A 24,545-nucleotide genomic window follows, 5' to 3' on the forward strand; every position below is an offset into this window, starting at 1 on the left:
TTTTATTATGTCTGCATACATACTTTACCTTATCTCTTACTGATTAACGTTTAAGTTGCTTAGTTTTTCACTCTTACAGCGAATGCCACAGTAAGCCTCTATATGTGTGCATCTTTTCACATTTATTTCTGTAGGTTCAATTTCTGGACATGGGATTACAAAATCAAAGTGTGAACATACTTTATATATTGATACCTAATACCAAGCTGTCTTCAGAAATGTGCTGATTTACACTTTCACTAGAAACAAAATAAATTTATTAAATGGTATTGGGAATAACTGGCCAATCATTTGGGGAAAAGTAAAACCATAATTACCCATTTTTTTCACACTCATTTAAACACAGGATGGATCAGACTAATACTGTTTTTGGTCATTCTTTTTGGCACTTACTGAAATACATATATGTTTGTTTATTTGCAGTTCTGTATTTGCGAAGGTAAAAGTCAGTTCCCTGAATGGCCTTTTTTTTCTTTGCCATTTTTCTATCAGGATGTTTTATTTTTAAGGACTCTTCATTAGAAACGTAGGTCCTCTGTTTGTCATATTTGTAAATATTTTTTCCCAGTAAGTCATTTGTCTTTCTTAGGTATATAGTTTTTTGTGTTTTTTTCCTCACACAGAATTTAGGTTTTATGTAGTCAAATTTGACGTTATTTTACTTTGTGTTATTTTTGTAGGTATTTTTGGGTACTCTTTTGTAAATATTTTTGCAATAGTAGTGTAAAAAAGTAGAGGAGGGAGCAAGAGAACTGGCTTAACTTTTTCCCATATAAACATTTATTCTAATGCCATTACTAAATAATCTTCTTCCCATTAATAAGAAACACCAGGAATCTTCAGTTGGGTCTGTTTCTGTACTATTCTGTTTCAACAATATGTTTGTCTATTGCTACATCCACACTACTTTATTTACCACAGTTTTAGAATGTTTTAATACCTGCTAACAGTAGATTCCTCTTATCACTTTTTTTTTCCAACTGTCCTGAACATTCTTGTATGTTTACTTTTCCAAATGAACTTTATTGTAATTATGTCATGTCCCCAAAAAAATTCTGTCAGGCTTTTGATTGAAATAACAATAACTAATATTTTATATTTCCCACCTCCCCTCACCTGTATAAAAAGTGTAACTTTGGCTACTTCACCCTTTCCTCATCTTTTCTCTAGAAGTTTCAGAGCCAAGCATATCAACAGTATCCAGCACCACGCCAACCACCTCTTCATCAAATCAGCAGAAGGAAAAGAAGAAAAAGAAAAAAGATCCTTCAAAGGGCCAATGGATAGAAGGCGTAAGCGCTGAGGGTTACCGTTACTATTATGATCTTATCACAGGAGGTAAGTTATTTAGGTATAGAACTGGTGGAGAACAATAACAGTTTATTTTGTGTTAGGATTTTTATTTAGTATTTGAACATTTTAAACAATGAAACACTGTAACTTTACATTTTTGCAGCAAAGGTGAGAAAATTATGTGCCCTTTAAAAAGGTGCCCTTCTCATAATGACTCAGTGTCATATTTAGTCAGATCCTAATGCTGGGTTCTTCTCAAATAAACTATAGCTTTATACTGTCTCAATAAAGTCAAAAGGTCAGAACTGCAGCCTTAAATAGAAATTAAATATTTCAAGTCCACCTTTGCAAATTGTAGTTTTCTTAAAATAAAATATTCTGTAGAAGAGTTTATCTAAAGCCATTTAGGGGCTGGAAACTGATTTCTTTCTTGAGTAGCTATCTTGATTGACCTAGTGGAGTAACCCCCTCCTATTAATGTTTTGGACATCAATTTCTAATAAAAGACACTGAAAAGGATCTCAAAAACATCATTGTTTTCCTTTAAAAGTAAAGGCGTTTGAGATTTTTACCTCAGGAATTCTTGGTAAATAACGGTACAAGGTAAATAAATGCATTTATTATACAGTTATGTAGCATCTGGTTCTGCAGAAATAAAAATTTCTAAGTGTTGTAAATAAGCATTTAAGTATGATACAAGGAAGAGTTTTTAAGTGCTATACCAAAAGTTTAATAATAGATTATATGACTACTGAAAAGAATGAGGAATTAATTGTGATTAGGTGGATCTGAGAAGTTACCTCAGAAATTACTTTTGAGCTAATCTAGAAACTAGGATGAGGACATCAGGAATAAGGTCATCTTACTCACTATTTACATCTTTAGCACTTAATACTGCCTGGCACAATGCACATACTCCGTAAGTATTTTGATTAAGATTTTGGTAGATAGTTAAGAGGGCACAACATTCCCAGCAGAGGGAATGATATGAACCAAAAAAGTTTGCATGTTCATATTTGGGAAATAGAGTGATCTGGTGGAAGTGAAGCATGTGAAGGTTTTTTGAAGATATCATGGCAGAACAAAGAGGCTAGAAAGATAGATAGGGGACTTATAACAGAGCTGGGAAAATGATGGTACCATTTACTGAGATATGAAGTACAGGAAAAAGGAATAAGTTTAAGGGGGACAATAATCCAGTTTTGGAAATGTTGAGTTTTACGTGGATGGGTGACTAGTCTGGGGGTGTAAATTAGCATAAAAATGGTATGTTAACTTTTAGGAGATGATGGGGAGAGAGAATAGAGCAAAAAATAAAGAGGGGGATATTAAAAGAGTGGGTAAAAGAAAAACCAACTATATTTAATATATATGCCGGTTTAAGTACATATACCTATAGTGTTTTGTACACGTTGAATATCTTGTAAATTTTTTCCACATTAAATTTTTTGGGAATTTTTTTTTTTTTTAAAGCAGATAGATTTTATAAATGCAATATATTTTGCTTTAAGCATCTCAGTGGGAGAAACCTGAAGGATTTCAAGGAAACTTAAAAAAGGTAACAAGCACATTCATAGTGTCTTTGCTTTATCTTTTAAAGTGACTGCCCTCTGGGGTTTTTATAGTGTTTTGTAAAGCAAATTTTCTTTTAAATAAAAGGGACTTCCCCTCCCCAAACTTAGTCCCCTTCTTCTCATAATCTTTTTGTTAGAAGCCTGGGTGGAGATGAATCAGTGAAGTTTACTAAAAAACTCCATGCAGGGCATATATTATAATTTGATCTGCAGTCAAATGCCATCCATATGTCCCCCTCTCTATCTATAGAGAACTATTCCTAGCTTTCAAAGGTGATACATTCTTTCCCTGGAAGTTGGCTCATGATTAGTATAAGCCAACCTTCTAGCCATGATCAGTACCACTACCCATATCCAGGTGTCAAGAGGAAACCAAAAAGGGTGGCTGACTCTGCCTTAGTAACTCAATATGTCAACATCATCAGCATCATCATCTTCAGTTTATGCTGGGTTTTTCCCTCCCATTAGACAACCCTGAAGTCTGGTTGGATAGAAGGTTTAAGTGAAGATGGTCATACATATTATTATAATACAGAAACAGGAGGTAAGTATTACCTTTATTATTAATATCTAAAATTGTACCTAAAGTATTTACTAGCATGCAGAAAAGTCAGTTGTTTTCACGTATTTATTTCTGAAGAAGCATCTAAACTTGAGAATTCTAACATAGTGATAAACATTTCTGTAACAAGCATGTGTTTGTTTGTTTTTTGTAATTTAAAATGCATTAATATGAAGTACTGGCAAGGATGGAGAGAAATAGGAACCATCATACACTGTCAGTAGAAATAAAAACAGGTTTGCAGTTACTCAGAAACTTAAGGATAGAATTGCCATATGACTCAGCAATCCTGCTTCTAGGTATATTCCTAGAAGAATTGAAAGCAGGGACTCAGGCAGATATTTGTACACCAGTGTTCATAGTGGCATTGTTCACAATTGGCCAGAAGGTAAAAGCCACCTAAATGTCCAACAACAGATGAATGCATAAACAAAATATAGCATATACATAAACTAGAATATTACTGAGCCTTAAAATAAAATGAAGTTCTGCTTCATGCTACTACATGGATGAATCCTGAAGATATCATGTTGACTGAAATAAATCAGACACAAAGGAACAGATGTTGTATGAATCCATTTAAAAGAAATAGCTAGAATATACAAATGCAAAGAGATAGAAAATAGTATAGGTTGTCAGGGATGGTAAGAAGTGTATGGGGGAATTAATACATAATGGGCATAGTGTTTCTGTTTGGGGTGATGGGAAAGTTCTAGTAATGGATGGTGGTGAGGGTAGCACAACATTATGAATGTGATTAATCCCACTGAATGGTATACTTGAGAGCAGTAAGGATGGGAGAGTTTGTCATACATATATTTTTGTTTCTAAAGTAAGAAAAAAACAGTGACAAATAAATGCACTGCATGATCCTGGATAGGCTCTAATAATGGAGGAGAAAAGGCCCAAATGGTCATTATTAGGACATATAAAAAAATTAGAATATAGACTAAAAGTGTCATGTTAATGTTATAGTACTTAACATAAGCTGGTTATAAAAATGAATATCTTTGTTCTTAGGAAGTGTACATGCAAATATGTGTTAAGGAGCTTGATGTATGCAGCCTACTCTCAGATCTTTAGAAAATTAGTAAACAGAAATTGATGGATAGATAGAATGATAACGAATGTGGCAAAATGTTAAAATTTGTGGGTCTGGGTATATGAGGGTGGGGGTATGTTGGAGTTCTTTGTATGGGTTTTATATTATTTTTGCAACTGTTCTGTATGTTTGAAATTATTTCAAAATAAAAAGTTTAATTAAAATTAAAATTTCAAATAAAAATCAATATAATGGAAAAATTTTACTATTTATAATATACTGTTCTGCACATTCACATTAGTTTCAATTGATAACTATTCATAAATTTCAAAAGAGAATCATTTTAGTCTCTACCATCACTTATTTTTGACATGATTTTTTCAGAAATGTAATCATACCCTAAAAGATAGATACTTCAACTTGCTTTCTCTTTTTAAAAAAAAACAAATGAACTGAAGATATTTTAGCAGTGGCTAAAATTGTTAAGTTTTCCTTTTATTAACTGAATAATGTATCAGGCATGTAAATATTTATAAAATAAGCATTACACTAGTATTATATAAAATTTTCAAATTAAGATTTTATCTAATTTTCCTAAAATTGCTCTTCAAGTATTTGTATTTGGTTCCTAGTGTAGTTAAATTTACCAAAATAGCTATAGATGTAGTGTGACTTTGGAGGAGGGTTCTTTAAATTCCTTTTATCTGAAGCTCTCTACATAGTATTAAATATTTTAAGAGGAAAAGGCCCTTGCAGCCTCTAGGTAAATTCTTAGCCTGCCAATGATAAAAATGTTTCCACCCCAGTAAAATTAAATCTTTATAGAGATAGAGTAATACTGTTTTAGAGTTAGTTATGAGCTCAACTCATCTCCCTCCTTTATCAACTGTGTGATTATGGGCAAGTCACTGAGCCTATAATTGCTTTAGGTAAAATAGAAAAGATTATATGTACTTTGTGGGATCATGAGTATCAAATGTCTATAAAGTGCCTAAAACAGTGCTTGACAGATACTAGGTACATAAAATGATATTTATTTCCTTAAAATTCTTTCTTTACTTGTAGGAAATATAGATAATTAAAAGTAGTGTTTTTCATTGGTACTGGAAGTACCCCATATTAATAAGGAGCCATAGATACTGATTTGCCTTCAACAGTTTGCTTATGCCTGAAACCAGTATAATAATTGCAGCCTCTTTCACTCTTAAAAATGTCTCATTTGGACAATAAATTATATAGTTGCTTTCCCTTTTATTAAACTAAAAATAGAGGATAACTGCAAGGGAAGTACAAATACTATCTTTTTGGTTTGTTTGTTTTTAAATATTTTTATTTATTTATTTCTCCAACCTAACCCTTCCCTCCCCACCCGCCCGGGTCTGCTCTCTGTGTCCCTTCACGGTGTATTCTTCTGTGTCTGCTTGTATTCTCATTAGGCATTTCCGGGAACCAATCCTGGGACTTTCTGGAATGGGAGAGAGGCAGTCATTCTCTTATGCCACCTCAGCTCCTTGTTCTGCTATGTCTCTTACTGTCTCTGTCTCCTGTTGCATCACCTTGCTGAGCCAGCTCTCTGTGTCTGCTGGCACTCATGTGCAGGGCGACACTCCTGTGCAGGACGGTACTGCCAAGCGGGGCGTCACTCCCACATGGGCCACCACTCCCAGCACTCCGCATGGACCCACTCACCACTCTGGCCAGCTTGCCTTCACTAGGAGGCCCTGGGCATCAAACCCTGGACCTCCTATATGATAGACAGAGCCTAACTGCTTGAGCCACATCCCATTTCCCACTATTGTTTTATTAAAAGTCCAATAAAACACCAGTTGGCTGTTGAGTGCAGTCCACTGAAATTTTTCCCCCATAAAATAATGACAAATTCTGTTCAAGATATTCACATATTTAGCTACTTTGTGAGAAATTCTAGGAAATCTGATAGGAGCTCAGGATCAAGCATGTTATCTAAAATAAGTGTCAGGTAATTTGTGAGTCTTTAGAAAGTATCATTCAGCTCTCTCAGGACTTTCTTTCCATTTGGAAGCAGTTTATATACCTAGGAAACCCAAGTTGTTTGAAATCAATTTCTAGAAGATACAGGAGCAAGAACTTTGGAAGCTCATGTATTCTTGCTCGAAGTTATAGTGAGAAATAGATGCCAAGTTCATAATATATTGTAAGAGATAAGAAGTGTTGTATTGGGAATTTCTCCTGAATAGAATGGTAACTAAATAACATAACTAGGTGGTGGACTTGGCTCAGTGGTTAGGGCGTCCGTCTACCACATGGGAGATCCGCGGTTCAAACCCCGGGCCTCCTTGACCTGTGTGCATCTGGCCCAAGCGCAATGCTGATGCGCGCAAGGAGTGCCGTGCCACGCAGAGGTGTCCCCCGCATAGGGGAGCCCCACGCGCAAGGAGTGTGCCCCATAAGGAGAGCCACCGGGAGTGAAAGAAAGTGCAGCCTGCCCAGGAATGCTGCAGCACACACGGAGAGCTAATGCAAAAAAAAAAAAAACAGAATCCCCTGCCTCTGACAACAACAGAAGCGGACAAAGAAGAACACGCAGCAAATAGACACAGAGAACAGACAACTGGGGCGGGGGGAAAGGGGAGAGAAATAAATAAATCTTTAAAAAAATAAGTAACAGAACTAATGTTTTGAACAGAATCCAAATGGGAGAAACCTGATGATTTCATTCCACGCTCCGGCGATCCGCTTTCTAGTAAGTTCAACAAAAAGGCACTTGTTGCCGTAGCAGAGTCCAAATCATCAGATTCACATCATAATTCCGATGGGGATCAGGACACAGAAGGAAAGGCCTCTACTGAAACACAAAAGCCAAAAATAAAGTTTAAGGTAGGTTCTTGATTTATTTTTCGAGAAGTTTATCAATTTATAGAAATCTACAGATTTGGTAGTTTGAGTATTATCAGCATACTGGTAGTAATTTTAAAGGTAGAATTGATGAGATAACCTAGGAGAATGACCTTGGGAAACCATGGGGGAATATTAAACATTCAGGTGGCAGGTAGAGAAGGAAAAACCCACAAGATAGAATAAGAAATAGTGGCTAGATAGGTATGCAGAACAGCAGAAGAATTTAATGTCCCAGAAGCCAAGGGAATGGCTTCATCAAGGATTAACTTAAGAGAGAGCGCGGGGAAAAGAGAAGGAAAAATGTATGTCCATTGGATTTGGCAGTTAGGAAGTCCTTTATGCCTGCCTTCTAGCAATTTCAGCAGAGTTTCGGATGGTAGAACTCAGGTTACAGAGCATTAAAAAGTGGTTCAGAGTGTTTATGTGGTTTGCATATGAAATGAAAAGTAGAAATTAATAGGATGGAAGCTAGATATTAACTCTTAATATGAGAGATTTGTAATGATGGTGTTTTAGTTGAAAAGGACTTAAGCATGCCTACAGATGGAAGGATATAAGAAAGAAGAAATGAAGCTGGTTAAAGATACTGGGGAAGAAATAAAGTGAGCTATCAAAGAAAGTAGAAAGGGAATACCAGCAAGGGCAGGTAGATGGATTGGTTTTGAACAAGACCATTTTGTGTAAGAAGGAAGAATAGGTGTGACTATACTGTATATGCATAGATATAAAGGGAAAGTTGAAAGAGTCTTGCCTTTTGGCTTCAGTTTTCTCATTCATATAGGAATCAAGATTGTCTGCTGAGAGTAAAGAGCTTTGGAGCTTTTGACAACATTAACGGTTTCAAGTAGTCACTGAGCTGGAGTAGGAGAGGGAATGAATCAGTAGTGGAATTGAAAGGTGATGCTGAATGCCCAGCCATGACAGGAAAACGTAGATTTTTATAGTATTGTCATACTCTTCCTTTTGAGATATTCTCATCAGAAGCCCGGGTGCCAAAGCAGAAAAAACATTATAGCATTGACCCATGGTTGAGATTGCTGACCTGAAAATGAAGGAAAATCAAGAATGCTGGAGAGAGAATATTCCCAGGCCATACCTGGGATCTTGGCATTGCCTGGAATTTCTCTTTACCTATCTCATAAATCTTGATAAAACTTGGGGTGAAGGATGTATCCAGTTTGTAGAGGAACAGCAATATAGTCCTTGTGGTGGCTGTCTTGCACTGTTTATAGTCTAATTGAGGAAACTGGTATCCAACCTGGGAGAGAAATTATTAATTTCTTTTGCATCAACATTAATATGTCCGTTTTTAAAAACAAAATAATATAAAATACGGGTGAACAAACAAGACCAAACTACATATAATTCTGCCACTCCCCTGGAAAATTACTATAATACCTTGGTGTTTATTAGTCCATAATTTTCCCTATTCAGACACATACGCACATTATTTTAAACAGAAAAATTGAACTCAAAATTTTTTAAAAATACTGTGAATGAGGTTTTCAACTTACAGTCATATTTGCAAAGCAATAAATCTTCACCTTACAAAATATTGTCTGCGTATTACTCCATGGTATGTGTATACCATTATTTAATCATTCCTACATGGCTGACTATTTCTTTTGGATAACTAATGTAGTAGAAAAAGAACTGATAACTACTAAGGTAGTAGAAGAACTAACAGGAGACACATTGCTAAGCAGTGTTAAGCTGAAATTGGATACCATAAATTTTGAAGTCTGGTCAATTAGTATGGTTGTGTGATTTTTTTTTTTTTTCCCCTGTGTAACACTTGACAGCTAAGTTTAAGAGGAAAAAAGACATATAATTGAATAGATCTATATTTGGGAGTGTTTGGATTATATGCAATGAAAGTCAGAGGGACAAAGATATTTAGAATACTAGCAAAATAATGTTCCAAGTGATGACCTATGGGTTTAAAACAGGCTCTATAAGAGATGATATAGGGTCTAGAAGAGACCAACTAACTAGAAACACTAGGAGAATTGAAGGTATTACAGATGGCAGTAAGTTTAGAGAGGAGGAATGTGGAGCCAGAAAGTCAAAAGAATAAGGATTGTTATGGAGAAGTAGATATAGCTCAAGTGGTTGATGCCTGCTTCCCATGTATGAGGTCCAGGGTTTGATCCCTGGTACCTCCTAAAACAAACAAACGAAAAAACTAACTCAGGGTAATCGGTGTAGCTCAGTGGTTGAGTGCCAGTTTCCCACATACTGGCCCCCCATACTTCAAAAAACAAACAAAAAAATACTGTTGTGCTTAGAGGGTAGATTTTTGGAACTTAAGATTTCAGAGATGGAGTGTTTTTGAGTAATGACAAAGTTGAAACTAAAAATAGGGCAAGTATAAGGATTTATTTGACCTCTACTTATGCACCAGGTTCTATATATGAGGAAATCGATTTTATATAGCATATATGGGGCTACAAACACTGAAAGTCAAAGTCATTTGTGTTGAGGCTCACAAAGCTTAAGTCTAGGGGATTTTTAAAGTCCTTAGGTGACAGCAGGTATTTGAATGAAAAGAAGATGGTGCCGCAGTTTTGAAAGTCATCAGAGGAGCCAATGTGACAAGCAGTTGAGCTCCACCTCCCACATGGGAGGTCCTGGGTTCTGTTCCCCATTCCTCCTAAAACAACAACAATAAGCAAAACAAAAAAAGCCACCTCAGGGAAGCCAGTATGCTCAGTGATTGAGCACTGGGTTCAATGCCCCACCCAGTACCTTAAAAAAAAAAGTCATCAGAGAATATGAAGTAGTGGCCAGAGGTCATTAGTTCATATAAGGAGAAAAAGAAGAAAACAATATAGAATGCCGCATATGTCTCAGAGGAGGAAGCCTTTATAACATGTGGATCAAATTCTAAAATATCATGACCTATTCCATATCAGTAAAATTGTTTTATTTTTTTAAAAAGTCATAGTCTTGAAGCAGTCAAGACTGGTAAAGGAAAGTGGATGCTGCCCCCTCCTATTCATGTGATACCAACAGCACAAAGGAAATGAGTTAACATCCATTCAAAAAATTGCAAAGAAAACAGTGTTGTGGGACTGCCACCATGATTGCACAGCTTGCAAAAAGGCTGAAATCCATCACATGGTCCACTTGCTGAACTGAGTCACAGGGCTTTGTCATTACAGATGAAGGGGTACCATAAAAGCACCAACTTTAGCCAGAGGCTTCCTGGAGACTGCTTCTACCCCAAGAGGTGTCTTTTTCTAATTTGCGCAAATTTACCAGTTGTATAATTTAGTAAAGCTCTGTCGGCATGCTCAAAAGTAAAGTTGAATTTCACATAAGACTAATAAATTGAGAGAGTTCTTTAACAGGTATAGAAGGGTCTAATGACATGGCATCAAATTTAAAAGGGGTACAGTGTAAAAGAGGTTATTGTTGGATATGTAAGTGAAAAGAATGTAGCAAAAAGAGAAAAGATGTGGGCTGTTTATATATCTAATTGAAGACCTGATAACATTGATAGGGCCATGTTATATTATTTTTAAAAGCAGCCTTGGACATAATGTATTAATGTTTTAGACATAATGAAAAATCAAGTGGCAAAGGTCTTTTATGTGCATTTATTTTACATGAAAATTTATTCAACAGTTGTGTGAATGTGTAACTATGAATCTATAACAAGACTTCATAAGCCCCATGGTGAAGAAATATTCTTGTTGTCCTAGTAGTTTTGCTGGAAATGTATTTCTTGACTTACATTTCAGGTAAAAAAAAATAGTAATAAAAAAACTGAACCAAAATCACAGCGAGAAAAAAGTATACCTTCATCAGGTCCAAAGGAAGAAAAATCCAAAGCTTGTAAAAAGCCAAACCCTTATGGAGAATGGCAAGAAATTAAACAAGAGATTGAGTCACAGTAAGTATCTGGAACTTAATTTATCCCACTGTTATTTCAAGTATCTTACATACCACTGCTTCCATAAATTGCTGTAACTAATTTCAGGAATCTGTGTTCATTAAAAGTGTAGCTCATTTCTTTTATTTCTAGAATGATTTTATGTTTTCAAATTAAATATTTTTAAACTTAAGATAACAGTTACTTTAATTCCTACTAAAACATGCCATTTCTGTTGACCACAAATTCACACAAACTCACACCATGTACACATGCTAATTCTTACACTCACCATCATTTTAGCAGAGAAACAAGTATCTTCATATTCTTTAAATGCATGTAGGGTATATCTAAAGGTAAGAAAAAGACTTCTTTGTTATTGTCTTGAAAGTGGTTTATGTCACTTACCCAGAGTTTTTCAGATGGTGTTCAAAAACATCAGTTTTGTCATTTAAACAGCATCATGGTGGAAATGTTACCTTGTTTATATTATTAGCTTATTTGTTGAAATCCATTATTGTCATTTTATTACTCTGAAATCTTTAGGTTGTGTGTTACTACTTAAGAAATATTGGGAAATGTGTTATTAATGCTTATGGTATGCCAGATACTGTGATAAGCATATTGACTATATATATATTAAAGTTACAGAAATAATAGATTGCTACATTTTTTTAGTTCTTAAGTGGTCTCTTGAGTGATTTCCAATAGGAAGATTATTCTCCTGTGCCAACATCTGTATTTTAAAGTTGAGATTTCTTAAATTTATCAAGAGTATTTGTTTTTTTGTTTAAAGATTTATTTTATTTCTTTCTCTCTCTCCTTCCCCCCTGCCCCAGTTATCTGTTCTCTGTGTCCATTTGCTGCGTGTTCTTCTTTGTTTGCTTCTGTTGTTGTCAGCGGCATGGGAATCTGTGTCTCTTTTTGTTGCGTTATCTTGCTGCGTCAGCTCTCCGTGTGTGCGGTACCATTCCTGGGCAGGCTGCACTTTCTTTCGCACTGGGTGGTTCTCCTTATGGGGAGGGCGAACTCCTTGCGCGTGGGGCTCCCCTACGCGGGGGGCACCCCTGTGTGGCAGAGCACTCTTTAGCACACATCAGCCCTGTGCTGTGGGCCAGCTCCACGCGGGTCAAGGAGGCCCGGGGTTTGACCTCCTGTGTGGTAGACAGGTGCCCTATCCACTGGGCTAAGCCCGCTTCCCTATCAAAAGTATTTGTTATCCTTGTAGTGAGTATATTGCTGGAGCCATTCTTAGTAACTTATTTTTTAAAAAAAGTTAAAATTTAACATGATCAACCAATTTAATTTACTGATAGATGATTTCTGACTTTTTAAGTTGTTAGTCTGGTTTTTTAAAAGGTTTTTCCCCCTAAAAATAAGTAAGATGATATTATAGAAAGTTTTTGAAAATGAAGAAAAACATAAAAATTACTCATTATTTACTTTTATCCAAGATAACAGTAACATTTTGGAGTATTTTTCCATTTTTATCTTCTCACTTAGCATATATTTTCCCATTTGGTTAAAAAAATTTTTTTAATTTTACGTAGTTATTTAGTCATTTATTTGTACCTTGATTTTACTCAACCATGACATTTAGGTTATTTGGACATTTAGGTTTCTACACTTTTTGTTTTTATGACAAACTCATTAATAAATGAATATATGTGTCTACACATTTCTAACCATTTCTAGAATTAGAATAGCTGTTCAAAGGTTATGAACACTTCTAAAATCTTAATACACAGTGCCAGATTACTTTCCAGAAAATGCATATTAGTTTATACTCAATCTGTAGTTTCTAAAAATCCTATCACATTGGACCCTACCAGCATTTATTATTACTGAGTTTTTAAGTACTATATTATAGTTTTTAAAAAAATCAACTCATTTTAATTTTACTTTCTTCTCTATACTGGTGTAGTTGAACTTTTTCTTTTCATACATTTTCATTGTTGTCTGTGTATTCTTTTGTGAATCGTGTATTTATGAAGCCTTTGCTCATTTTTTTATTAAGGTGTTAAACTTGCCTTATTTGTATGAGTCCTTATATAGTGTAAATGCTAACTGATGTTAGTAATAGTTATGATGACTATTTTTCCACATTTGTAATTTGACTTTTAATTTTGCTTATTTAACTGTTCATCTCCCCATCCACTATGTTGTCTTTTTAACTGATAGTTTCCTTTCCCATCCAAAAGTCAAACATTCACTTGTATTTCCTTCTGGTTTGGGTGGTCTTGTTCATTTAATAAATGCATTCCAAATTTATTTTGATGTATGAGATGAGATTCTAAATTAATTTTTTGTTCTACATGGCTAACCAATTTTGCCAATACTATTCATTCCCTACTTTTCAGTGATTTTTTTTTCTAACTTGTGTTTAATTCTTAAATTTATCAGATTGGTTTTTTTAACTACACTCTTTTCCATTAGTCTGTTCTTATGACAGTACCATAATGTGCTTATTGTACTTTTATGTGTTATGTTATAATATCTGGTGACTTAAGTATTCCTATCTATATTATTTTTCTTCTTCTAAAATTTTCTTAAGCCAAACATTCCCATGTTTTTTTCCAGGTAAATTAAATAATTTTGCAAGCATTGTTCCTCCTACTTTCTCTTTCTTATTTGAAAAGAAAACTATGCATTGTGATTGAAATTATATTACACTTGTTGAATTTTTTTTTTTTTAAAGATTTATGTATTTATTTAATTTCCTCCCTCCCCTGGTTGTCTGTTCTTGGTGTCTATTTGCTGCGTCTTGTTTCTTTGTCCGCTTCTCTTGTTTCTTTGTCCGCTTCTGTTGTCATCAGCGGCACGGGAAGTGTGGGCGGCGCCATTCCTGGGCAGGCTGCACTTTCTTTTCACGCTGGGCGGCTTTCCTCACGGGCGCACTCCTTGCGCATGGGGCTCCCCCACGCGGGGGACACCCTTGCGTGGCACAGCACTCCTTGCACACATCAGCGCTGCGCATGGCCAGCTCCACACGGGTCAAGGAGGCCCGGGGTTTGAACCGCGGACCTCCCATATGGTAGACGGACGCCCTAACCACTGGGCCAAAGTCCATTTCCCACACTTGTTGAATTTGATAAAAGTTTACATGTTTTTGATATTCCATATTCTTATCCAAAAACGTTTGTCTCTTTGAACTCTAGTGATTTTGTATGATTCTCTGGCAGTTATTGTAGCTGTCTCTCTGTAAATCTCTCAAGTGGCATTTCTTGAATGCAACCACCTAGTCTAGTTAGTTCACTTCTGTAACCCAAAACTAAAAACAGTGCCTGCCACATAAGAAGTCCTCAGTGAGTAATGAGTTCATGAATGAAGTTTTACATATTTTACCTTTTTTTGGTCCTTGTGAACTTCATCCATTTTTTTATCTAGTCTATCTTTAATCAGTAATTATGGTATTGAATAGCTGTTCCAGTTGTGTTGCTGAGTTTTATTGAAAGAGTTATTCTTTTGAGTATTTTATTTTCCATGTAGAAACTGTCTACAAATATTATGTGGGCTTTTTTACTTTCTGTTTCTGTTTCATGTCCTGTTTATTTTAGTCAGATATCCAAACTCAGTGTTAATGATAATGAGAATAGGCATTAATGTTTTGTGTCTGATTCCAATAAAAATATCTTAAAATTCGTTCTGATCATTGGCTTAAAATAGATCCCCTTTAGCATGTTGAAGAACTGCTAGAAACTTTATTTCTAGATTTTTCAAGGAAAAAGTTTTTGGCAAAATTCATTAGCCATAGTTTTGATGTCAACAGTTTAGGGAGTACCAGTCTGTTTTCTTTTGTTGTTAAATGTATGATATCTTTATTAGATTTTGGTACCCAAGTTATTCTAAGTAAAATGAATTAGGTAGCTTTCCATCTTTTTTTTTTTTTTTTTAATGCTTTGTAATAGTTAATATTTTCTATACCCTGGAATTTAAAAGCTTGAAAGAAACCCCTAGTAAAACCTTCTGGTTCTGGAGTTTTGGCTGGAGATGAGTTTTCATAGCTTTTTCAGTTTTTTAGTTACAAAGTGTTTCTTTAGGCAAGTTGCCTAATCTGAGTCTCAATTTCTTTATCTACAAAATGACATATAATAATAATTCATACTTAATTTGAAATTTACTAGGAGAAATAAATTAGAAAAAAAACAAGTGAGAACATTTAGTACAGTGTGTACACTTGATACCTAGATCCCCTAAGTTCTCAGTAAATGTGCATGCTGTTGCTCAGCCAATCTTTTTTTTGCACTGAAGTTATGTATTTTAACAGCATTACCTATAATATTCATATATAAAAACTTGAAGAGCTTTGCTCCAGTTTAAAAGCTACACAAGTTTAAAAATACTGCATTAAATATTGCAGCCATTCTTGGTGGTGGTGTAATAGTAATAGTAGCAACTACTTATTCTTAAGTCATTTCTATAAAGTCAGTTTTGGTAATTTGTATTTTTTCCTAAATTCTTGCATTTAATTAAGAGTTTAAAAATTTATTACATACAGTTATATAGTAAACTTTCTATATATTTAAATTCTTCATGTTTCAAATCCCTCCTATTTAAAATTTGTAGTTTTTTCCTTCTTTTTGATGAGATTTGCCAAAGGATATTTTTAATTTTGTTTTTCTTCAGTGAACCAGCTCTTTTGTCTATTGTTTGTATTTATTAATTGATTTTCTGTTTCTTTCTTCACTTCTTTTATTTTTTTAAAGATTTATTTATTTTTCCCCACCCAATTCCCCACCGTTGTCTGCTCTCTGTGCCCATTCGCTGTGTGTTCTTCTGTGTCTGCTTGTATTTTCATTAGGCACCTCTGGGAACCGATCTGGGATCTTCTGGAGTGGGAGAGTGGCAATTACTCTTTTGCACCACCTCAATTCCCCTGTTCTGTTGTGTCTTATTTTCTCTCCTCTGTGTCTCTTGTTGCATCATCTTGCTGCACCCGCTCTCCGCATCGACCAGCACTCCTGTGTGGGTCCGCATTCCCACATCAGCCAGCACTCCGCATGGGCCAGCTTGCTGTGTGGACATAGAACCCTGGGCCTCCTATATTGTAGACAGAGCCCAATTGGTTGAGCCACATCTGTTTCCCTCTACTTTTATTTTTATCCTTTTCTTTATTTTACTTTTTTTAAGGTTCTCCTTGATTTTGTTCTGACTTTTTCAAATGAACCTTTTTTTAATTTTTTTTTTTTTTTTTTAATTTCCCCCTTCCCCGTTCTGCTGTTTTTGCTGTCTATATCCGTTTGCTGTGTGATCTTCTGTATCTATTTCTTTTTGGTCTTCTCTTCTCCTTTTTTCTCCTCTAGTATTCACCAGGATTCGATCCTGGGGACCTCTATTGTGGAGAGAGTTTCCCTGTTAGCTGCACCACCTCAGTTCTGGTTTCTGCTGCACTTCACCTTGACTCTCCCCTTTGTCTCTCTTTTGTTGCGTCATCATCTTGCTGTGTGACTCACTTGCACAGGTACTGGCTTGCCGCACGGGCACACTTTCTCTTCTTTTTCACCAGGAGGACCCAGGAATCAAACCCGGATGCTCCCATATAGTAGGCAGAAGCCCTATCACTTGAGCCACACCTCCTTCCCTCAGAAAGACGTTTAGAATATGGGGAAGGGAGTGAGGGAGAGTGGCATATCATTTCTTAAGGAAAGCAGTTACAGCTATTACTTTGTCCCTGAATTTAGTTTTACCCATATATCCCTTAAACTTTGAATGAAGTTTCTTTTGTGTCATTTTTTGGGGGAATAATTTAATACTGTGCTTTTGCTTACTTTTTGACTTGGCGATTTCCCAGAACAGTGTTTTTGTTTTTGTTTTTTGTTGTTGTTTTTTTTTAAAGATTTACTTTATTTATTTTTCTCCTCTCCACCCCCGCCCAGTTGTCTGTTCTCTGTGTCTATTTGTTGCGTGCTCTTGTCCGCTTCTGTTGTTGTCAGCGGCATGGGAATCTGTGTCTCTTTTTGTTGCATCATCTTGCCACATGAGCTCTCCGTATGGGCGGTGCCATTCCTGGGCAGGCTGCACTTTTTTTCACGCTGGGCAGCTCTCTTTACGGGGTGCACTCCTTGCACGAGGGGCTCCCCTACGCGGGGGACACCCCTGCATGGCATGGCACTCCTTGCGCGCATCAGCGCTGTGCATGGGCCAGCTCCACACAGGTCAAGGAGGCCCGGGGTTTGAACTGTGAACATCCCATGTGGTAGACGGAGGCCCTATCCACTGGGCCAAGTCTGCTTCCCTGTTTTTAATTTTAAAAATTTATTGAAGTATATCACTCATACATGAACATACATAAATAAAAAGTGTGTAGTGAAAGTTGTGAACTTAAAAAACAAATATGCATAACATCATACAGGGCTCTCATACCTCAGCCTACCACCAATACCTTGCATTGCTGTGAAACATTTTTAACAAATGATGAAAGAGCATTATTAAAATATTAGTACTAACCAAAGTATCTTACATTTAGTGTATTTTCTCCCAACCCTATCACTATTATTATTTTTATATAACTCATACATGAACATACATAAACAATAAGTGTGCAGTAAAAGCTGTGAACCTACAAAGCATACATGCATAACATCCATACAGGGGTCCCATACATCAACCCACCACCAACACCTTGCACTGTTGTGAGACATTTATTACAAATTATGAAACAATATCATCAAAATCTTGCTAACTATAGTCCATATCTTACAGTTGGTGTATTTTCCCTCAACCCACCCTATTATTTTTTATTTTTTATTTCTCTCCCCTTATCCGCCCCCTCCCCCAATTGTCTGCTCTCTGTATCCATTTGCTGCGTGTTGTTCTGTGACCGCTTTATCCTTATCAGCGGCACCAGTAATCTGTGTTTCCTTTTGTTGAGTCATCTTACTGTGTCGCCACGTGTGCCAGTGTCTGGCGCCATTCTTGGGCAGGCTGCTCTTCTTTCACGCTGGGCAGCTCTCCTTATGGGGTGCACTCCTTGCACATGGGGCTTCCCTATGCCGGGGACACCCCTGTGTGACACAGCACTCCTAGCATGCATCAGCACTGCACATGGGAGGCGGACACCATATGGTAGGCGGACACCATATCCCATATGGTAGGCGGACACCATATCCGTTGGGCCAAGTCTGCTTCCCCTATTATTATTTTTTAAATATATTTTTATTACTGTAGTTGTGAACTTAAAAAACAATCATGTACATGTGCAGAACTCCCACACAGCACCTCTCCATCAATACACCACTCCTTGGTGGAACATTTGTTATAGATTATGAGATAGTATCATCAGACTATTACCCCTAACCATGGTCCATAGCATACATTTGGCACACTTTTTCCATACTCCCGCATTATCATCTTTGGCATAGATGCATGGATCTTACAGTATTGCTGTTAACTACAGTCCATAGGTCCCTCCAGTTGTATTTTTCCCATGCTTCTCCACATTCCCACCACCCTGCAATAGTGACGTACATCTGCTCTAGTTTCCAGAAGATACTCTTGTATCTGTAAGTCAACAATTCTCATCCACCTCTGAGTTTACTGTGTTATTCAGTCCTTTGATTATTCTTTAGCTTTCTTTCAATTGGCATTTACATCCCTAGACTACCCTTTCCAGCCACATTTCCATGTATAAACCAGCTGTTACTCACTATAATGTGTCTATACTTCCACACTTTTACATAAAGTTAATTAAATCTTGTATATACATTAAGCATCAGTAGACCATCTCAGGCCTCCTCTTATCTCCTTTAACAATCACTACCTACCCTCAGGTCTTGAAGATACTTTCCTACATTTTCTTCTAGAAATTTTATGGTTCTTGCTTTTATATTTAGGTCTGTGACCTATTTTGAGTTAAAAATTTTTTAAGGTTTATTTTTATTATTTTTCCCCACCCTGCTTTTTTTGTTGTCTGTGTCTATTTGCTGTGTGATCTTCTGTATCTGTTTCTCTTTTTTGTCTTCTCATCTTTCTCCTCTAAGATTCAGAGGGATTTGATCCTGTGGACCTCCGATGTAGAGAGTGTTTCCCTGTCAGTTGCACCACCTCAGTTCCTGGTCTCTGCTTTGCCTCACTTTAACTTTCCCCTTCATGTCTCTTTTGTTGCATAATCATCCTGCTGCGTGACTCACTTGCATAGGCACTGGCTCACTGTATGGGCACTGGCTCACCACACAGGCACTCATGTGGCCATTTGGCTCACCACGCAGGCACTTGTGCGAGCACTTGGCTCATCACGTGGACACTGACTTGCCGCTCAGGCATGCTTTTTCTTTTTCACCAGGAGGTCCCAAGGATCGAACCTCAGTCCTCCCACATGGCAGGCAGAGACCTCATCACTTGAGCCATATCTGCCTCCCTTGAGTTAATTTTTGTATAAGATGTGAGATAGGGGCCTTCTTTCTTTCTTTCGGCTATGAATATCAAGTTCTCCCAGCACCATTTGTTGAATGGACTTTCTGCTTGAGCTGGGTGCATTTGACAGGCTTGTCAAAAATCACTTGATCATAGATGTGAGGGTCTGTTTCTTAATCATCAGTTTCGTTCCGTTGGTCTATGTGCTTATCTTTATGCCAGTACCGTGGTATTTTTACCATTGTAGGTAGGTAATATGATTTAAAGTCCAACAGTGAGAGTTCCCCAACTTTGCTTTTCCTTTTTAAGATGTTTCTGGCTATTCGGGACCCCTTACCCATCCAACTAAATTTGACAGTTGTGTTTTCCATTTATTTTTAAAATGCTGGTAGAATTTTTATCAGGATAGAATTGAATCTGTATATCAATTTGGGTAGAATTGACATCTTAATGATAGTTAGTCTTCCAGTCCATGATCATGGAATATTATTCCAGTTATTTAGGTCTTCTTTAATTTCTTTTAACAATGCATTGTAGTTTTCTGAATACAAGTGCTTTACATCCTTCACTAAGTTAATTCCTAAATATTTGATTCTTTTAGTCCCTGTTATAAATGGAATTTTTTCCTGACTTCCTCCTCTTATTGCACATTGCTAGCATCTTTTTAAGTCTATTTCATCTGATATAAGCATAGCTGCTCTGGATTTGTTGTTGTTGTTGTTGTTAGTGCATGTGTAGAATATTTCTTTCCAGCCTTTCATTTTTCAGTCTGATGATATCCTTGTGTCTAAGATGAGCCTCTTGCAGGTAGCATGTAGATGGCTCATATTTTCTTATCCACTCTGCCAGTCTATGTCTTTTGACTGGGGAGTTTCATCCATTAACATTCAATATTATTACTGTAAAAACAGTTCTTATTTCACACATTGTGACTTTCGGATTTTATATGTCATATTTTATTTTCACCACTCTTTTGAGACTTCTAGTTAGTTTTACTAATATCTTCATTTCTAAACTGTAAGCCTCTCTCTCCTGTCTTTTCAGACTGTAGCACACTCTTAGGTATTTCCTGTAAGGCTGATCTCTTTGTTTTGAACTCTCTCAGTTTCTGTTTGAAAGACAATCTTGCTGGATATAAGTTTCTTGGCTGGAAGTTTTTCTTTTGCCATATCTTAAATATATCATACCACTATCTTCTTGCCTCTATGGTTTCTGATGAGAAATTGACACTTAATCCTTATATGTTATAAATTACTTTTTTCTTGCTGCTCTCAGAGTTCTACCTTTGTATTTGGCATTCAACACTGTGATTAGTATCTGTCTCAGAGTCAGTCTATTTGGATTTATTCGGATGGAAATACATTTTGCTTCTTGGCACAGATATCTGTGTTCTTCAATAAGGTTGGGAAATGTTCTACCATTATTTCTTCAAATATCCCTTCTGTCCCTTTTCCATTCTCTTCTCCTTTGGAATACCCATGAAACTTATGTTTGCATGTCTTTTGCTGTTGTTTAGTTCCCTGAGACCTTGTTCAGTTTTTTCCATTCTTCATCTTTTCTTTTTTATGTTCATTTTTGGAGGCCATGTCTTCAAGCTCTCCTGTCCTTTCTTTTGCCTTCTCAAATCTGCTGTTATATGATTCTAGTGTACTTTTTATTTCAGTTATTGCACCTTTCATTCCCATATGATATGCTATTTTTCTATGTACACTTTCAAATTCTTCTTTGTGCTCATCCAATGTCTTCTTAATATCCTTAATCTCTTTAGCCAGCTCATTGAACTTATTAAGGAGATTTGTTTGAACATCTATGATTAGTTGTCTCAACTCCTTTATGTCATCTGGAGGCTTATCTTGTTCCTTTAACTGGGCCATAGCTTCCTGTTTCTTGGTATGGCTTGTAATTTTTTGTTGATGTCTTGCATCTGGCTTACTAGATATATTTATTCTGGTTGCAGTTTTTCTCTTTAGTTTAGGGTTTTCTTGCCCTTTCTCCCTTGCTTGTGCGTAGTAGGAGCCGAGGATGTAGTTGGTGCTAAAAGCTGTGGCGGCTCCAGCTGCCTGTTTTGCCTGAGAGACCGATGACTCTTCTCCCACCTTTCTCCTTTGCCAGAAGTAAGGACAGAGCCACAACCACGTGTAATAAGCCAAATCATGTAGGCCTAGATTGTAATTGTCCAAAGAGACTGATAACAGATGCTTCACGACCTTTCTTCCCCTACCTGGGGTGGTGATGGAGCTGCAGGTATGGGCAGCAATCTATGCAGTGTGGGTCTAAGATGACCACAGTTGCCCTGGTAGACTTCTGACAATTCATACTATGCCAGCTGAATGTACCTGCAGTTACCCGGAGAGGCTGGTGCAGGTTCTGCCAGCTTCCTCCATGCCAAAGGAGGGACTGAAGCTAGGTTAGTGCTGCAGTCTGATCTGGGTGGAAAGAAGCTGGTCACTAACAGCCCTGTGATTTTCAGTGTGCCTTGCTTCCCCTTGTGCTAGGGACAGAGTCAAAATGGCAGCTACCAACCTCTTTCTAACTTGTACAGGGTCAAACTTCAGCTGTCCTTATGGTTATACTTTAGCCAGCGGAATTTACTAATCAGTAGCTAAAGTCAGTGCCCAACTGTCTTTTCCTACCCTCTTCTTGGAAAACAGAGCTCTTTTTTTTTTTTTTTTTTTTAAGATTTATTTTATTTATTTCTCTCATCTTCCCCCCACCCCCCAGTTGTCTGCTCTCTGTGTCCATTTGCTGCATGTTCTTATTTGTCCGCTTCTGTTGTTGTCAGCGGCACGGGAATCTGTGTTTCTTTTTGTTGCGTCATCTTGTTGTGTCATCTCTCCGTGTGGGCGGCGCCACTCCTGGGCAGGCTGCACTTTCTTTCGCACTGGGTGGCTCTCCTTACGGGGCGCATTGCTTGCGCGTGGGGCTCCCATATGCAGGGTCACCCCTGTGTGGCATGGCACTCCTTGCGCGCATCAGCACTGCACCTGGGCCAGCTCCACACGGGTCAAGGAGGCCCAGGGTTTGAACCGCGGACCTCCCATGTGGTAGACAGACACCCTAACCACTGGGCCAGGTCCGCTTCCCAGGAAACAGAGCTCTTAACTCCAGCCACAGAATAGCTCCCAAGGTGGCTTGTGCCACCAGTGGAGGATGGACACCAGCCTCCATGGCATGGAGTGCTCGCCTTATGAATCTTCTCTGCAGATGGGCAGTCTCTTTCTTCCAGTCTTTTCAGGAATTTGCAGGATGCTCTTCTGATCTCCTGGAGCCCCAAAGAGGTGCCTTGGATAGCTCTGAGTACTAAATATCTGTAGCATGAGCTGACTCTAGGAACCCCTTATTCTGCTGCCATCTTGCTGGTTGTTTGGAACAGTATTTATTTTTAAATCTCTAGGTAGGAGAGATTTTTGTTTGTTTTATTTTTACCTTGTGTTGCAATGTTTCAGAAACTATAACCTTCACTGTTTTTTCATTTGAAATTTGGAATGATTATAGTTTTATGGACTTATATAATTATTTGTATATGTTTTCAAAGTTTTTTGACAAGAAAGTATATTCTCTGTATTACACTTTACTTGCAGGCTCAATTACAAATTTCTTTCCCTGTGATTTCAAGGGCATATCCTTCTTTACTGCCCCTTCTGTTACCTTCACTTAGGGACTTCTTAGGATCAGATTTCAAAAATGGAACCCTTTCTTTTATCTCTCCCATAATCTCTGATAAGAGTTAATACTGTGGCTTAGGTACTTTTATCAGAAGACCAGGCAAAGCACCAAGTTTCAGTGATATAAGTGAGTCTCATGTAAAAATTTCTTGGTCATAAGAAATTTATCCAGTGACCAAATCCTGGTCTTCATTATCCATTACTTCATTACTCTGCTTGGCTAATGGAATTTCTTAGTTACATCTGAGAGCAAAGTGGAATAGGGGAAGGAATCCAGTTTTTGGGTTCTGCAGGCCCAGATTTTAATCCAGGCTCTACCACTTATGTAAACAGTTTGGTTTGACCCAGTAACTTAATCTCTCTCTAAGTCTCACTTTCTTCTTCTATAAAATAAGAATAACAAGAAAAGAATTAACACCTCACCAACTGAAGGGGGTTACTGGCATCTAGCACTGTTGTTGGCAGTCTAAGGGAAAATAGGAAAGTTGGAAAAACAAAAATGAAATTTTACTTATATATTTTTTAATACAGTAACATTCTAGAAGATGTCTTTTTTTTTAGATTTAAGACCTGTCTCAGTGAGAATCCGTTTTCCAGCATCCCCTCATTAGTTCTTGAGGAAATGTAGCATGATGACCTACCAAGGTAGATTATTCCTCAAGTTTTATATTATCCAAACCCTTTTTTGTTTTTTTGGGTTTTTTTTTTTTTTACAGATTTATTTATTTTCCCCCCTTCCCCTCCTCCCACCCTGCTGTTTTTGCTGTCTGTGTTGTCTTCTCTTCTCATTTTCTCTCCTCTAGGATTCACCAGGATTAGACCCTAGAGACCTCTGATGGGGAGAGAGGTTCCCTGTCAATTGTGCCACCTCAGTTCCTGCTTTCTGCTGCACTTCACCTTGACTCTCCCCTTATCTCTCTTGATGCAACATCATCTTGCTGCATGACTCACTTGCACGGGGTGCTCACTCTCCATGCGGGTACTCACTCAGGCACTCGTGCAGGCACCTGCTCATCACGTGGGCACTCATGCAGACGCTGGCTTCCTACGCGGGCATGCTTTTTCTTCTTTTCACCAGGAGGCCCCAGGAATCGAACCCAGGTCCTCCCATTATGGTAGGCTGAAGTTCTATCACTTGAGCCACATCTTCTTCCCCAGAACATTTTTTAAAATATATATGTATTTGAATTAGCCATTTCTGGCTCAAAATTTTATCTTTTTATTTATATTCTCCTTTATTTTGTTATTGAAATCCTAGCAAATTTCCTAATTAATTTTACATTTTTATAAATTATTACAATGC

The 24,545-nt window shown here is 37.2% G+C and overlaps 1 protein-coding gene across 3 annotated transcripts in view; it reads left to right on the forward strand.

Annotated features, from left to right (window-relative positions):
* The window catches only part of WBP4 (WW domain binding protein 4), a 33,846-nt gene that overhangs the window by 5,939 nt on the left and 3,362 nt on the right, over window positions 1-24,545 (forward strand). For all 3 annotated transcript variants that reach the window (XM_058276620.1, XM_058276621.1, XM_012526880.4), the window contains exons 5-9: window positions 1,171-1,338; window positions 2,805-2,851; window positions 3,336-3,411; window positions 7,137-7,327; window positions 11,095-11,246. In XM_058276620.1, coding sequence (XP_058132603.1) covers window positions 1,171-1,338; window positions 2,805-2,851; window positions 3,336-3,411; window positions 7,137-7,327; window positions 11,095-11,246 — 634 coding nt within the window. The remainder of the gene's footprint in view (window positions 1-1,170; window positions 1,339-2,804; window positions 2,852-3,335; window positions 3,412-7,136; window positions 7,328-11,094; window positions 11,247-24,545) is intronic.

The sequence above is a fragment of the Dasypus novemcinctus genome, chromosome 15, assembly GCF_030445035.2.
Source record: "Dasypus novemcinctus isolate mDasNov1 chromosome 15, mDasNov1.1.hap2, whole genome shotgun sequence".
Classification (NCBI taxonomy): domain Eukaryota; kingdom Metazoa; phylum Chordata; class Mammalia; order Cingulata; family Dasypodidae; genus Dasypus; species Dasypus novemcinctus.